Genomic DNA, 16,863 nt, shown 5'->3' with positions numbered 1-16,863 from the left:
AATATTCAACATTGATGAAACTAATTGAAATATTTAACAAATCTTTTTCTGTCCGTGGGAAAATTGCAAAGCTAGTCCTTTTAAGCAAAGAGTGTTTACCGACCATCGGCAATACCGAAATCTTGAGCTAGATTACATCGATAAAATTTGTGGGTGCAGAAAAATATTACTAATCGCGTAATGAAATCGGTCAAATGAAAGAAAGATGCAAATAATCTTCCTCGATAGGAAGGAGGGAGGGGGAGGGGGAGAGAGAGAGAGAGAGAGAGAGAGAGAGAGACAAGGAGGTGACAAACAATCCAATTTAAAAACCACGATACGCTCGATTTGTACCCTTATTTGTAACAGGGGTAGGAATTACTATCAGTACCTAATGCAATAATAGATAATTTCCGGGAAAATATTGGTCGGCCTTGTTGTCGTGACGACTGCCGAGCAAACCGTTTATCATTTGCCCTCATTAATTCCAAGCAACAACGATCTCATCGATCTCCCTACTTTTCTTTTACACAATTCCCAGGAACTTCTCGATGAAGCAGATATTTTTCATAGGGACTTAAATGGGCCATCTGCGAGCTTTTTATCGTTGCAACGATCTTATTCGTGTTGAAACGCGATATTGATTCGTAATACTTGAGAATAACTTGTAAAATTCCGATTATCAACTGTAAACTCGAAACAAGTTTGAAAAAGTATCCGCGAAAACATTAAATCACCGACAACATTAATTCGATTCCATGAACTGGTATCTTTTGTCCACGCTTCCGGGTACATTGATCGCACTCTGAAGTTTCATAGATACTTGGCAGTGTTTCGAAATGATCTCGTAGTCAAAAGGCAAAACTCCCAAAGATCTAAACGCATAAGCGTGAAACCGGCGCAACGATTGATCCGTTAACGCTTATCCGCCTCAGATAGCGAATCACTTTTAGCTTTGCAATTGCTGAGATCGTTTATACATAGAGAGGAGGACGTCGTCGGTAGAGAGTCGTAATCGTGTTCGTGCTTGACGGATTGAGAAACAAAAACAGCGAACAATTCCTGATTGCACTCCGCAGGGCAAGGACTCGGAAGGGGTGACTGCGTTAAGAAAACTTTAGAATTTTATGGTTTTCTCTGAATTCGCATCGAATTCTTATCTACATATAGATTATTGGAGGCGCTTCCGATCGAACCGAGCTCGAGCATGAGATCATTGGCTAACTTTAACTGTGTGCAATTTCAATTTACGAAAAAGATCGCGCACGATTGCTAATTCTACGTTTCCCGGATGGAAATTCTAATGGAAGAAGAATTGATTCTATAACCGAAAGTGGCATAGACATAAAGTAATTCTTGTATAAAAATGATATTTAGCGGGAGCATGTCCTAAAACCTAAGAAGATTTCAATCATCGTTGAACGTGCTTGGCCCGATGATATAGATCCGGAACTATAAATGATTTTTCTTCGAATCCTCTAAACAATATTTTCACCACAAGCTCCATTACTCATAAAACGGAATGCGCGGGTTTGTCTATCGCAGTAAAGTTTTTTATCGATCATTGATCGTATCCGCCATCGATTATGTGCACAACAGATTACCAAATCTCTGTATCGTTGCCCGAGTATTTAAGCACTCTCGCCGGCTGGATATCGGTAGCTCTAGGTCGAGGACTCTTTGGAACCGTCGTTTGGGGGACCGAGATTGTCGCGTCCGCGTTGAAACCAATGTTCCCGTCGCTCCGAGGTTCGGGACTGGACACGGTCTCGGGATAATTGATACTCTCCTTCAACAACTCCTCCTGCAATTCCTCCGACGGCGTCCTAGAGATCTTGGACCTGTCCGTCGTGCTCGAGAACTTTCTTATGAACATGATCGGACTGTTCGCCATTCGATAGCTCTCGCTGCGTTTCACCTTGTGCTCGATTCTGTCCTCGCGGGGACCGTCGGATCGTTTGGTAGCGTTGCCATCGGAACACGTCTCGATAATAACCGGTGAATCTAAAACGACGCGTTCGTCGTTCGAGATACAGTCGCCGAACGTGTCAGCGATGGATTTCTCTTGGTCATTGGGATCACACGAGTCTCTGTTCTCCGACCGAACATCCAGCCTCGCGACTTTCCTGTAAAAGCTCGGCGTGTCGAGATCCGACACCAGCAGCTTTTTGCTCAACTTGGGCGTGTTGCCCGTCGGCCTCAGGCTCTTTAGGCAGAGAGCCGACTTTTCAAAGTCGAGTCGCAGGTTCGTGGACCTGGAGGACGACATTCTCGGCGGGTTGTCCATCTTGTTGGGGAACCGAGAGCCTTCCTGAGCCGACGCTTGGCCGTCGTCGATCGCCGGAGGGTGGTTCTCGTCGCAAACGGTCGCTCCGGTCGACCTGGCAACGTACGCTTTCTTAGAGGACAGCTTGGGTTTGTTAATATCTAGGAGTTTGTTACTCGGCGCCAGCGCTACGGTCCCGGTGACGGTCTGACACGTGCCATTTGCGGACAGCAACGGGCTGCCTTCGGTGGTCGGAACTGTGCCCGCCGCCGCCGCCGCCGCCGCCTCCTCGTTAGGATGAGCGTTGCCGAGGCGTGAGAATGGTGCTTTTAATCTACCGACACAGCCAGTGCAATCTCGTTCGTCAGCGCTCGTACCAGAAGCCTTCTTACCTTCGTCCTCCTGCATGTTCACGTAAGCGCCCCGAACTTGTCGATGGACCGTCGTTGGACTCGTGGGTCCCACCACGGTCGTCGGTGTTCGAACGTAGTCAGGACTGCTCGCGCGTTCCGGGCTTCTCGCCGCCCTGATGATCAGCTTTCCCAGCTGCGGCGACGTGGGCGGTGTCAATTTTGCCGGCCCATCGACCGCGTCGTTGCTCTTGGTCACTGCTCGAATATTCGGGGTTGCACGGTGCAACAACGGCGACGGGCTCGGAGACACTCCTTCTCTCACGAACGGACCTGAACACGTATTTACAACATGTATTCGCTGTTACTCCGGACAAGAAAAATATTTAACGCGTTTAGAAATTGGTAAAGAACGGCGAGGGAGTCGAGAGTACCTGGATTGAAGGTGGAATGCGCTCCTTTCCTTCTCTTCAAGCTATCGGAGGTGTATACAACCTTGCCTTCGGAGTCTAACGTGACCCTCGCACCCTGTCTCTTCCTTTCCAAGGAGGAGGTCGGCTTTTTTGGTAACTCGTTTAAACTAACGTACTCGGCGTCCTTCTTGAAGATGTCGGAATTGGCGTACAACACCGGTGACCAGGCGGGGGTTGTGCTCGAATTAGTCCCCGACTCTTGCCGTTTGTCGTTATTATTCCTCACGTCGGCTATAGTGACATAGTCGCCGGAGTCTGCATTCCCTTGATCCTGCGCCGAGTTCTTGGGCGCCTGCTTCCTGCCTGGAAGCACGCCGCGAAGCTTGCCCAAAACACCGCTCAGTGGACTGATCTTGACAGAGGTCTGTCCAACGGTGGCTCTGTCGCTCGCTGGCGAAGGTAATACCTGTACGGTCGCGTACATGTTCTTGTCTTGTCCGTTGATCACCTCCATCTTGGAGGTGCCAACTGTGGCGGACATGAGGACGGATCCTCCGGCTTGAATGTCTTGCTTCCGGTTTTCGGTGGACTTGCCGATCTGTTCCGACTCTCGTGCGAGCTCGTCGTCGGAGCCGGGTGGCGTGATAACGCACATGGACGGTATACGACTGGCGTTGATCGCTGTCTTGGAGCGAATTCTCTCGATCCTCTCGCAGCCCTCCAGGTCGCTCGACTCGGAATATTCGAACTCGGAACAGGACCTTCCCGTGCACGCTGGACTCGAGGCGGACTCTACCGGCGACGACGAAGTGTTGTGTCCGCTGTCCGGAGACTCGCCGCCATTTTGATTTTGCCCGTGCACCTGTCGACGCCAAAATGCCCGATTAAATGTTTGCGACGGACGCGGGACAGCTGAAACCGGTAAGAGAATGAGAAAGGGTTAGATACGCGACGTTGGAATCCTCACCATGGCGACCACCGTGAGACTGGACTTTCTTTCCGGCGGTGGCGGCGCCAATAATGCTGTGCAAACTGTTCCCGCGGAGCTCGTCGTCGTCGAGGTTGACCCTCTTCCGAATAGCTCGTATTCGTTTTCCACAGTCGGCGAAGTGGGATCGGAACTGACGTCGTTGGTCTTTGTCGACAAAGTCTGCAAAGCCGGCTCCTCCTCTCGCAGGGTTTTTAAGCCGGAATCCACGTGGAACGACGTGTAGTACCCTTCCGTGTCGCAGGAGTACACGGACGAGGTCTCGCCATCGTCGGAAAAAGGTACTACCGCGATATCCTGTATAATATCGGGTGTCAGCGTGCCTTCCGATGTGACCGAGGACGAGGCAGACATATCCCGTCCCTTGAATCGTCGGACGTGGCTCAGAGATGTGGAGGATGTTCCGATCGATGCTGTTGTCGTCGACCTGCTTATTAATATATGTGCCACCGTTAGAACGCGTCGCACGACGTTGCATAATTTTACCGAAAATCGGACGAGAGTGAAAATCTGTCGGAACGCGATCGAGATCGAGATCGAGGTCGAGCGACGGAGGAGCAAAGGATCGAAGCTCGATAGAGGCCTCGTAAACGAGTGGTCTCGGATCTCGAGGCGAACACCACCGTACCTTGGCTGATGAGTGGTAGTGGTGGTCTCGCTGCCGATGCTGGCCCTTCCGCTCTCGGAGGATGCGCTCCAGTTCCCCGAGCTGGAATGGGGCGGGTCGTCCCGGTTGCTGCCTTTTCGTCTTTCTCTTCTTTGGACCGCGCTCTCCCGCAATTTCACGCCCGGCTGTTTCTCCGTGGTCGGCACCGACACCGGTATGCTCGCGATACTTTTGCCACTGGAGCTCGACGAGCTGGGCTTCCTCTCGTGCGACTTGTCCTTCCTGCGCCTGCTTGTTACCATTTCGTAAGTATTTCTATCCTCCGTCGACCTCGATTGATTTCGATCCGTCTCTGACCTCGCTGCGATCGCCGCGGCCGTCCCCGGTTGCTCCTGCTGCTGGTTGTTCGACTTTGGGCTGATCAGCTTCAGCCGGGACATTCCCCACGCTTTCAAGGTGTTGAAGTGGGACTTTTTCTCCGTCGGCGAGTCCTTCTTCGACGAGCCCAATATGTCCGTGCTCGCCGATCGCTGCGTCCGCGACGCTATGTTCGATATCGTTCCGTCCGCGTCCTCGTCGATCGTCTCTCTGGAAATCGAAACGGGCACGGCCAGTTAAAGGTTACAATCGTACGATTACGGTTGTCTAAAAGGAGGTTTACTAAAATCAATATACATGTATGTGTACAACTTACCCTCCGATCGCTTGTCGTATCTCTTTTTGATCGGTACCAGCTATCGTATTTCGTCTCTTTCCTCTGGGCCTGCGAAGCCGCGATCGTCTTTTGACAGCTGTTTCCTGGTTTTCTGGACCGGATAGTAAAGATCTTCTTCTCATCGACATTCTTTCGAATCCTTTTCCACTGACGTCCACTGCCACGATCTCTGCTGGGAACCTAAACGGTAATAATACATGCATAACCTATATGTATATCTTTCTTTGTTACACGGGCTGGTTATCAACCGTCTCCCGAATGCATCGAGTAAGCTCTAATTACGCGTCGGATATTTATTAGCTTTCTAGGAAGTGCTGTCGTTGATGGAATGCCGCTATATTGGCGATACTTTAAACCAGCTGGGAAAGCTGCTGGTAGCAATAGCGGTATATTCCGTGCAGAGATTTTATTTTGTTGAAAAGTTAAGTAGATCAACGAATCGAAGCTAAAACGGCTCGGGTGCTCCATACCAAAGTTAAATACGAGCGTTTCGAGGATTAAAGAAAAAGGAGCGAGTGACGCCAGAAATATCATTTCGTAGTTACGACGGTTACGACGGCATAAATTTCGTTCTTACTTGAGAGCGACAGCTTGAACCTGTTCTTCCGGGCTGGGAAGTTTGTGATCGACGGCATCGTCGTCGGTGGTGTCTCCCAGGATCCTGGACATGCAATCCGGTGGTACAGTAACGTCCCCGAGCGCCTCCGTGGACGTCCATCTGCGTAGATCTTCGATAACGGCCGGCTGTAGCCAAGAAATATACACGTGAAACAAAATCGCTGTCCTGTGCAAGCTATACGTATAATACTTGAGCAACGGTCGAGGATTTCTAGGCGCAGTAATCTTAAACATCGAACGCGGTACCATAGGTACAACACCGTTGTCCGGTTAAGCGGTTACCGGTTAGTATAACCTCGGTTATTCGAATTAATCGGAAGAACGTAAACGTTCCGACGATAAAACAGTACCTAGATATCCTTTAAAGCTATTACATATGCATAATATTAGAAGTCAGGATAATCGAGATTCTAGTTTTCAAAACAACTTCCTATACTTTTAACTTTTATTTGAATGTTTTCTTTTCCGATTCACGAATTGGAGCTCCGCCGCAGCTATGCTATAAAGGAGGGATGGATGAGCGAATTGTGAAAAACCGACCCTGACAGATACCGAATTTCTTCCTCGTTCGGCTCGAACCGACAACGGTATTGTAGGAAGTACTGCCGCATTGCTTCTGTTTCAGAGAAACTCGATGCTGCGGCGAAAAGCTACCGACGTGTTTTACGCACTGCGGCGCTGCGTGGGCACAGCCATTGTCAGATGTCACCTCGTGACCAAGCGGGTTTCACGCATGGAATATGCCACGGATTGTGTTACAGTCTGCTCCCTTTCTATGCGCTCGTTACGAATACGGTGAAAATGGATCGACTATATTTAACGTTCGCGATATACATTATATATATATATATTTAACGTCCGCGACCGAAATTCGCGCGTAATCCGCGTCGTTGCCTCTTTAAATTACATTGCCCGTATCGAGATTGCGTAATTCGATAAGGGATGGAATTATGAAAACGCAACGGGAAAATCAGCAACGAGAAATAAAGCGATCGTGTCGATAATCGTTACGTCCATCGACGCGTGTTGCCATATTCGAACAGAGATTTATACGCACGATTCTGGATTCGATGTCGAGACTTTGATCCCGCCGCCTCTTGCCAAGGACGGGCGTGCACAGGAACATATCCATCGAACTGCCATCCCTTCTCAGACTATCCAGTCCTCTGACAGCGACGATAGCAGCGGCCTCGTACAGCTCTCTTAGTGCCTTCGGTCTTGTGTTCGACGTGAACAGCGACGACGATGGCTTGTTGTTCACATGGAAATGCTCGGTTCTTGCGGAGAACGTGCATATGTCCGATTCGGCTGCAACAGAATAACATCCGTTTGCGTGATTCACCCGAATCTCAACCCAAAAGTTGCAAACATTTTTTTAAGAATATTATTATCCGCAGAAAAATTTAATAAACTTTACAAAACCGGCGCACGTTGGACCGAACAGTTCAGTCCGATTCGTAGTCTCGAACTATGGCTATCGGTGGGTGTCCGATGGTATGGTATAATCTATAATCACTGGCTCTCGCGTCTACCTGGTCTATCAATCATACTCTCCCCGAACCGCGCAACCTGTGCTACCAACCTTGAATCATAGTACGCTCTCTCTCTTTCTCTTCCAAGACAGATCGATGAAACGAACCATTGCCCAAGCATAGTTTGCCAACACCTGTGTCGATTTCAGATATGCTTTTCGGAAAAGCATCGACACACGAGCAGCGCGAACGTATGAAATAGTTTGCGGCGAATGTTCTTCCAATTTCGGTTCGGAATGATTATGAAATGCGAGATAAAGGGCACCGTTCGAGGAGAAAACACCATTGACGGCTTTCCCCCGACAACTTAGCCCAAGTCCGCGTTCTGCGGTTGTCGGGGTCCAACGAACCATCTTTTTGCACCCTTGGATTCACCTAGGACGCGAGGGTGACGCGAAATATTCGTTTTGTGTTTGTAAAATGGAGAATAGTTCTGTTGTGTGCTGAGACAATGCCAATTGACTCTTCGCGTTATTGCGCGAACAATAAGCGGAGGAAAATGAAAAGGGACAACGCAAACAAGTAGAAGGGATAATGGCCGCCACCTACGGCGGCATGGCAGCACCAAGGAACACGCGTCATTGTTTCGGGACAGCAATCGTTGGCTGTTGGCCCGAAAGGAAGACAGCAATTAAATGAATAATGAAACTGACGTGACCAATGTTCGGTAGACAAACAATACACGCGTGCACAATAACGCCAATTTTACAGGAACACGATGAATGTGCAAAAGCCACCGACGCGTGAGTCACGATTTTCATTTATTGCGCGTACAATTGATTTCATTAATTTCTTTCCAATAAACGTTATTTAATTCGAACATATCAATGGTTAATATTTCATATGAAATTATTTCGAATTTTATCCACCTCTGCATCATTTTTCTCCGATTGTTATTCCAACAGTCTAGTTATCGATAACGATAACGATAACGGTAACGAAGAGAGATCGGAGCAGAGCGGCGTTTCGCAGATACACCCCGATGCGCAAGGATACGTAAAACGATTTTCGAATGGTCGCTAATTAAAAGTTTCAGGACAATCGCAGCCTGGCCCCGCCAGTGTACCGTGCGAAGGCCAGACACGCTTGCCTCGAATCTCTGACCTGGGGCCCCCACGTAATATTTCTTGAGGAACGCGCATACAAATCGTTGCGCGACATTAAACCTGTTTGCTCGTTGAAATCCATAAAGGAATTAATACCAACCTTGCCAGTTTTCGAGCGAGGAAGGCACACGCATTTTGTAATACGCGAATCTGACCTCGATAATCATCCACGAGCGTTAATCTCATGTTATACGTGTCTTTCTCGATGTAGAAACTAATTTCCTGGCATGTGTCTACATTGTTGTTACTGAAATGGCAAACGCAAAGCCATCTCAAAAAGCCATCCGTCGATGATCGGATTTTCGCAGAAATTCAATCAAAGTTATTTTGTTCCTTTAGGGAAAAAAGATACGTATTGGTTCAGTTTTTCGCGGTTTAGGAAATGAAACGAGTTTTTAACGGGTTTTTACCATGGTCACGCCTGGTTCACGCAGCTATACGAGCCGCGTTACGCGTGCAGAGTTCAAGAAAGAAGGAGCACATTCTACAGTCTTTATCTTCAATTAACCAAAGTCTAAACACAGTTAGTAGTACAATGCACTTCCTGTTAGCCGACCGACTGTTGAAGGCGCTTATTCCGAACAACGTCGTCGCGACTTCGAGTGGATTTCTTTCTCTTCTTTTCCACTTAGTACCGTCCTCGGCCAGAAACAATTGCCATTGTTAAATTTTAGTACGGATTTCGCTAAAGAGTGATCCTCTCTAAAGCGTTTCAATTAACGCGAAGCCAAAACTTTTCTTCAACTAATCTCAAGCAATACGCGCAAACAGCCGCGATGATTATTTCTGTATCAGTTTTATTCGAACGAACCGACGATTCTCCGACAAAGGAGAATCACCTCTTCAGATATAATATTTAAGGTTGAACACACACAGTCGCGTTGCCCAGGATGTCCGAGCCAAGATTATTTAGCAGGATTTCGGATCGACTATGCGGCGTGCATCAGGGATGAAGAATCGATGCGTGGCTCGCGAGAAGAGGCGCCGCCGCAATCGTGCGTCTGCAGCAATGCGAAACTGTTAGCCATAGCTCAGCCTGTACGCGCCGACGGATTCCATAGGCAGATTCTTCGCAGATTTAAAAATGTGCAAGCAGCTGCTTTTAGCTGACGTTACGTGACGAACCTTGGCTCGTCAATTAAGACCCATTAAAGTATGGAGAACCACTGGCACTGTAAATCCCATTGATTGGCAGGGAATGCACGGAAGGATCTCGGATCCATCCATAATCGTTGCAACTGATAAGTTGCTTTGTCATAGCATACTCTATTCCATTCATTTCTTATTCCCTTTGGCAGAACGGTAAAGTAGGCCGATCAAAGTGACAAATTAGTCTTTGTCAATTCCGGGGTACAATCATTGGGATATTTACCTTCCGATAGGATAGGTACTACCGAACCGGGAGTATAGATTTCAACTGGGCTAGAGCAAGAAATCAACGTCGCAGACGACATTCCGGGACGAAGAACGCTGGCGTCTATAGAGACGAGCGTACTTTGCGACTCTTCTTTTTTCAATGAAATACTATCTCCGACGTATTATGCCAGCGTATACGTGTATCGTGACTTTTAGTTCCAGCCCACACGGTACACTGACCCTCGATTCGACCGAGTACGTACAGTGTACATGTACGTGTACGGTATATCATGTATTCGGACCGAAGAGAATCGCGATCGTACCTTTTATAATCAATTTAATGGCAGGAAAACTGTGTCGCTAGATATTGCAGTCGTAAATAGAAAGAAAAGAGTCTTTTTTAGCCGACACTGGTTTGAAAAGTCTCCCAAGTATGGTAAAAGGACATGGGTAGGGCCTTGTAAATACGAGTTGCGCCCGCGAATGAAACGCGCGTTTCTTTCAACACTATACCACGAGCGTCAATTCCAATTAACTATTAATTCCGTCCCATAGAAAAAAAAATCGTCTCAACAGCAGCAATGATAATCAAAGCAACCATTCGGAGAGCCTGTCTCTTTGCACGACCCGTTGATCGATCATCCTGAATCGAGTTCTGGCGCTTTCAAGTGCCACTTGCCTGCCGCATACAACTGGACAAAGGGACAAAAGCCTGAGGACACTTATTGTTGCCTCGCGGAACTCAAATGCGATTAAGGACAGTTGTTCCGACGGAACGTGTAATATTTATCGATAGCGAGGTCTTTGAAGGACTGCTTGAAACAATAAACTAGTAGTAGTCAGAGCTACGAGTTGTATTTATTAATGCCGAACTCGCAAAAAAGAGGCGCGCGTCGTTTTATTCGTCTACCCTGACTCGACTCGACTCGTTCATCAAAGAATATTTGTATAAATCGAGAGGAAACGTTTCAAAAAACATCATGATTCATAGAAGCCTGGATCATGGTTTTATCATGGATCGCGAAGCTAATTCGAGGCAATGTTACATCGATCTAGTTATACATATCTGTAGATCTAGGTGGGGTGGTTATAAATATTACTTGGCACCTCTCGGTGATCGGTAGTTGATTGTCGGCGGTAATTTGAATAGCATCAACGCGTTGACCACCTGTGCGTTAGTCACGTTTCATTTAGCAGTTACCGAGACTCGATCCAGCGAGAATCCTCCGGCACGAGTTCTCCTGATCGCCCATTGTCGTCCGCGGAGTCGCGCCGCGTAACCAGTTTATGTAAATGGGAAAGAGTTTCACTGAAATCCATCGTAGCAATCTCGCTGGACAATGCGTATGAATTTATTCGCAGCTACCGCGTGATTTACAATACCGAACGCAATTTGCAAGGTAAATGCGCAAGCGCACCGATCAGGCTGGCAATCGGACACGTGGAGTAACAAGTTGTACACGCATGCATGAATACATCGTGCTACGGGACGTGTATAAAGCGTCAAGCGTGTGGACAAATTTTTACATTTTCGAAAATATGTGACTCAATTGTATCCAAGTTTAATTAGATGATTTGATTGGATATCAACTGGAAAATCGCTTACGAAAGTCTCGTGGCCTGAAGCAATCCAGTCGAGAGGTATACCATGGGCGTGCCTATTAATATATCCCACGATCAATCGATAACGCGAAAGGTGCGCTATCGTGCTCGTGTAACTATGATAAGAAAGAAGTTTACCTTCTGAACAAGTTCGTGGAACGTAGTGCAAACACCGCGGACCCTCTTTTCTATTTACACCGACAAGTTCAGATTTTTACAGGTCCCGCGTGATCGTGAAAACGAACGAATCAGTGAAAAGGGAACAGCGACGAAGAACGTCTTTTTCTTTTTTATAGGAATTAACTTTGGCTAATAAAAAGTCTCGTTCTTTAATCGAAGCCTATAACGAAGCGTTAAAAAAGTGTTAATTATTTTTGGAAAATTCTAAGTGAGAAAATTTGCTTCAGAGTTTGCGCAAGCAGTAGATTCAAATACTCGGAATACACATTTGTGGAGATATATCATTATTGAATAAACATGAGATAGGAATTATCAGGAGCATTCGAACCAGTGTTACAACAGTAATTATTTATTTACGAGCGTTCGCCATATTTAGCGGTTGTTATCAACGCGTTGCGTTGCGTTGCGTTGCGTTGCGTTGCCGGCAAACTGGTTTCATGCACAATCCACGCATAACTTTCTTCAAGAACGTTCAACGAATAAAATTGCATTGGTCTGTGTCTTTTATCCGTCATCCGAATGAAATTTTGCTAAAATCGTTGATGAATCGGCAGAGACCAGCGCGCAGAAAGAGGCCCGTGTGCGTGTGCACGTGGATAGGCGTACCGGAGATTTGAATGCGTGCACGTGTTTGAATACGGGGAGCGTGTAGGCAGATGGAGCCCGAGGCCTGTTTGTTCCGCTCATGGCTATTCCTACGCAGCGCAACTTCGTGTACTTACTTTCGGCTCGCTTCGCTGAACTTTCGCCTAAGAGTGGAAGAAGCCAGCAGTCACCGCGGTTACTAGCCAACCAACCTTCCCCCGCTTCTTCGTCTTCGTCTTCTCCGTCTCCTTCTTCTAGCAAGGGAAAATTGTAATCGGGCGACCACTCTATGAATAACACTCGACATGCGTGCGCAAAGGGCGATGCGCCTGCCTAAGCAAGCTTTGGGACAACTAACTGTTGCCGACGCTTTGCCATAATTCTTCGATAATAAGAGGAGACCGGGACAATGCGAGTCTTCGCGGGGCTTTGTTGGACACCTATTTACAAAATTAATATTTATTGCGATATAAGATTGCGCGGAAAGTTCGTTCCTGCGATACGCAATAGGAAAATACATAGTCGCTTCCGATCAGCACTCGATAAAATTGCTTCGTGATTGATAATTCAGCCAAGTCATGATAAATTCAATTCGTATGCACCATTGCGACCGTAAGGTTCACTCTAGTTCAGACTCGCTGGATGCATCCGGAAATTCGATTTACATAATAACAGCTTAAACTTGCACAATTTCCATTTCCTTTCCATTTCTCTGGTTGCATCTCGTATGCGATGTCGCAGATGTCGCATACTGGCGAGCGCGTTTCCGTATTGGAACCTCTCGGAAGATCGATAAATACTTCTATCGGAAAAATAAAAAGTGCTGTACAATTGAAATATTATTCAGCTTTCTTTTCTATCGTGTACTTTTACATCTATTCTCGAAAATTATTATTATTATTAGGATTATTTCTTTAGCCATATTCAAAATAAAAATATAACGAATTACATAGTTGGTACAGTTAGTCGTTACTTTTATTCAAAATACTTGCTCAGGTTTGTGGTACACTTGGCTTGTTTGAATAGATCCTGTCTGTTGTGGTAATTTTGGAGCATTGTGCCTACAGACTATCGGAGAAATGGGCGGGTTTGCTATAAAAATCGTACAAATTGCGGAAGGAAGTCATTGGTTCCGTAACAAACACTGTTTCCGTTGATGCATCGCCGGCGACGCAATGAAAAACAGGTTCGCATAAAAATTCAGAGCTCCAGCGGCGCGCCGGAAGCGGAGCTTGTTTATCCCCATTATCTATTTCGTTTTTTACCGACTTCCGTTTTCGCAAATGCGAGATCGTTCGATTCTGTCAGCAGATCGCAAAACAAAATAGAGCGCAGTGCGAAGAGACTGCGCGGCGAATTACTCTGCTAAACGAAATTGTAATGTTTAAAAATATGTCAGATGCGTTAAACCGTCGCGATCGAGTGATTCGTGGAGTAGAATGTTAGTTTTATCTTAGACACACGTGAATAGGATGGATGATATGTAAGTAAGAATTGTGCGATTCCTTCACCGTTGCAAGGGTTTAGGGTAGATGCGGGAAACCTTACGACGTAGCTAAAGAAAATATCTGGTGTCGAAGGGGCTGAGTTTCTCCAGAAGAAAGGGGTTTCCTCGTACGAAAAAGAATAGGCTATCCAAGTGTAATGTAAGAAAAGATGGAACGACGATTCTCGCTACGAACTTTTAAGAACACAAAGTTATCGAATATACAACAAGGGGATGTTGAATTTATAGTTAAGAGTCGAAGTTTAGCTCGACCGAAGCATGGTCGGAAAATTGAAACTACGTGTCAAAGAATTTTACAAAGTTTTGCCTAAACTCATTTGATTTCGGATCTCTTTTTAACCGGAAGAGTTAGTAGTTGAAAGATCAACGATTCTTCGGTCGTAGTTGAACTACGACCTCTCATTCGTGGAGTAATTGGCGACGAAGGATACGCATTTATGCGTCTTTTACCCGAAGATATATGAAACTATGTTCGCCTGAATACACTTCCGAGGTAACCGGAGCTTCGTTCGAAATACGAAGGCTTCCCGCGGTACGCGACTGACTCTGGCAATGGATCGTAGAGAGAGAGAGAGAGAGAGAGAGAGAGAGAGAGAGAGAGAGAGAGAGAATGAATCGGTTGCTGAGATGTCTCACTGTAGCGAACTTTGCTCATTTAAGGGATATTATAATTCGGAGATTTAAAAAATGTTCGTTTAATTGATTTAACTGCCGTGGACGTTTTAAAGTTCGGTACGGTTCGAGCGGGGAACTTGAAAGTGGTAGCTGCCTCGCGGTGGAGTTACTACAGCTTTCGGTGTTTCATCTTAAGCTCGCGATATGGACATGGTTAATTGGGTGAAAGCGACGCGGACGACCGGATGGCAGAATTAAGCGATTAACTTAGGTAGCTCGCGGGGCCTCGTTAAGAGGTTAACTTTCGAAATTGGGGACAACCGAGCCGAGGTTAGAGTTCGAGGCACAGAAGTGACACGTAACTACGCGTCGAACACCCACGCCTGCAACGACGATGCAGTAGCAAACGCGAAAAGTCATGTACATTTCTTTAGAAAATTATTTAGAGGTGATTTAGTATCGATTTTAAAGCACGATTTCGAGAAGGAACGAGTAGAAAGTGGAGGACCGGTTTCTTAAATCTGAGCAGGAGTTAGACGCAAAGGGCTGTGGATAAATTAAGGGAGACCGTTTCAAGGAGAAAGCGGGAGAAGGAGAAGAGAAAAGAGGAGAACGGTTTCAGCCGGTCATCGTCGTCGTCGTCGTCGTCGTCTTCGTCGTCGTCGTTGGCGTTGGCAGCGACAGCGGCGACGTCTCAAGGTTTATTCACGCTTGCCCGAACAAAGTTTTGGTTACATTCTCCTTGAACGGCCACAGACTATCCGAACCTTGGCTTCGTTCTTCATATTTTTTGCAGAAATAACCGATTGCCGTAACAATTCTCAATCACCGACGATGACAATTTTGTTTGGAATCCGAGCCATCTTTCGTAGAACAAAAGTTCAATTCTTTGAAAATTGTTCAAAGAAATGCTTGTTCGCGAGGAATAAGATGTTACGTTGTGTTGTAAACCCGAGGAGAAAGTTCTGTTTCGAATGTTATTTCGTTAGGAATGGTCTTCGCATTATGAAATACTGGTAGAAGAATGTATTCATCGTTCCGGCGTATCGGTATTTTCGAGCTGTACCTGTCTGAGCATGCAACCGTAAATCGTCGCATCGCGCCGCATCGTTGCGACGGAAATCCAGTCTCCTGCCGGCATCTGGCCCATTATGAATTTATCATAAAACGATAACATCGAAAGCATCGTAACTCGTGTTGCGCTAAGGGAGATCGAGGCAAAGTGATATGCATTTTAATTTTCGCTTCTTGAAATTACTAGGTTGCTGGTTAATGCCGATGCGCGTGCTCGTGCAAGTGTACGTTGTCATATTAGAAGCCTGAACAAACACCTTTTTGTGTCTGCTCCTGGTTCAACTACATGCACTCGGTATCGAAAAAATGTCTCCCATCAATCTGCTCCTGTATCAAATTACCCTCGTTCCCTCCACATCTAGGCCAACAGCGTTCAGCTTGTTAAACTGTTCAGGTTCAAAATACGATCCGACCGATTCTGTTCATTTCAATATTTTCACTCGATTAACTCTCATCGAAACGCTATTGTTCTTTGGTGGCATTAGGTATTTTTATTCGCAAGAATATTATTATACCACGCGATTCGGACGGAGACCGCGTGCTCGCGGGCATCTACGGAATCTCAGAAATACCTGAGGGGCCAGACTGCGCTTATTCTGCGATAGAGCGCGCGCGCAAACGGTGCATCGAACTCGAACTCACCTATATTAAGCGGCCCTTGACATCGTAGAGGTATAAGCGAGCGTGCGCAGGCATTCGGCTGCATTTAGACAGTTTCTAAGACAAAGCTTGGCCAGATCTGCCCGTCCAGCTACCGAGGGACGTTCGGGAGCTTTTAGGGGTCCCGGAGCTTAAATATAACTGCAGGGGTGGCAGTGTCGACCGCAGCCACTACCGAACTCGAAATAGAGCGACGCACTCGATAACACGGGAACAAAAATATATATACCGCCTATTTTATTACCATTACCGTCCGCGCCCCTCGCTGACCGCGCTTGGGGAATTGTTCCGATTTCTTCGTAATCTCGCAACGATCGTAGCAGATTCCATCGGAGACGAACAAGTTCGATACACTGGCTACACTGGTAAATTCGTGTTATTTTCTAGTTTCAATGCTCAACAATATTACTTTCCTAGATTCCAAGTATCGCTCATCTTCGTTAACTGCCGTTTCTAAATCTCATCAGGTTCGACATTCTGTTTGCTACCAGGGGAAATGCTTTCGCGTAACCGCAGTAATACTGCGGCTCGTGTCGTTGAGCGATCCAGCCGATTTCGCAAACTTGTGCGCGAGTATCGTATCGATGCACGCCGATATCGATAAAGATAAAGTCGCCGTTGAAAACAGAATCCACGGTGGATAAGCAACGATTTAGCGAGGGTTGTCTCCGTGTTTTTCGAAAAATAAATGGGGAACCAACTGGGATGCT

The 16,863-nt window shown here is 46.6% G+C and overlaps 2 protein-coding genes across 4 annotated transcripts in view; both read right to left on the bottom strand.

The window, feature by feature from the left end:
• Positions 1-16,863, bottom strand: part of Gukh (NHS actin remodeling regulator GUK-holder) — a 51,747-nt gene that overhangs the window by 11,209 nt on the left and 23,675 nt on the right. Inside the window, exons 2-9 of one of the 3 annotated variants that reach the window (XM_078176667.1) lie at positions 6,994-7,244; positions 5,896-6,062; positions 5,298-5,498; positions 4,961-5,191; positions 4,625-4,891; positions 3,976-4,426; positions 3,030-3,870; positions 2,638-2,928 (exon numbers count right to left, since the gene is read on the bottom strand). In XM_078176667.1, the coding sequence (XP_078032793.1) occupies positions 2,638-2,928; positions 3,030-3,870; positions 3,976-4,426; positions 4,625-4,891; positions 4,961-5,191; positions 5,298-5,498; positions 5,896-6,062; positions 6,994-7,244 (2,700 nt within the window). Of the gene's footprint in view, positions 1-2,637; positions 2,929-3,029; positions 3,871-3,975; positions 4,427-4,624; positions 5,192-5,297; positions 5,499-5,895; positions 6,063-6,993; positions 7,245-16,863 lie in introns of all 3 variants that reach the window. The other 2 variants (XM_078176651.1, XM_078176658.1) reach the window with 2 other exon arrangements.
• Positions 1,580-2,599, bottom strand: LOC144467746 (uncharacterized). Its single transcript, XM_078176680.1, has one exon. It carries the CDS (start codon positions 2,264-2,266, stop codon positions 1,580-1,582), a length of 687 nt encoding a protein of 228 aa, XP_078032806.1. The 5' UTR covers positions 2,267-2,599.

This window comes from Augochlora pura, chromosome 1, assembly GCF_028453695.1.
Source record: "Augochlora pura isolate Apur16 chromosome 1, APUR_v2.2.1, whole genome shotgun sequence".
Lineage (NCBI taxonomy): Eukaryota > Metazoa > Arthropoda > Insecta > Hymenoptera > Halictidae > Augochlora > Augochlora pura.
Note: the sequence above shows the minus strand (reverse complement) of the source record. Positions and strands in the feature narration are given on the sequence as shown.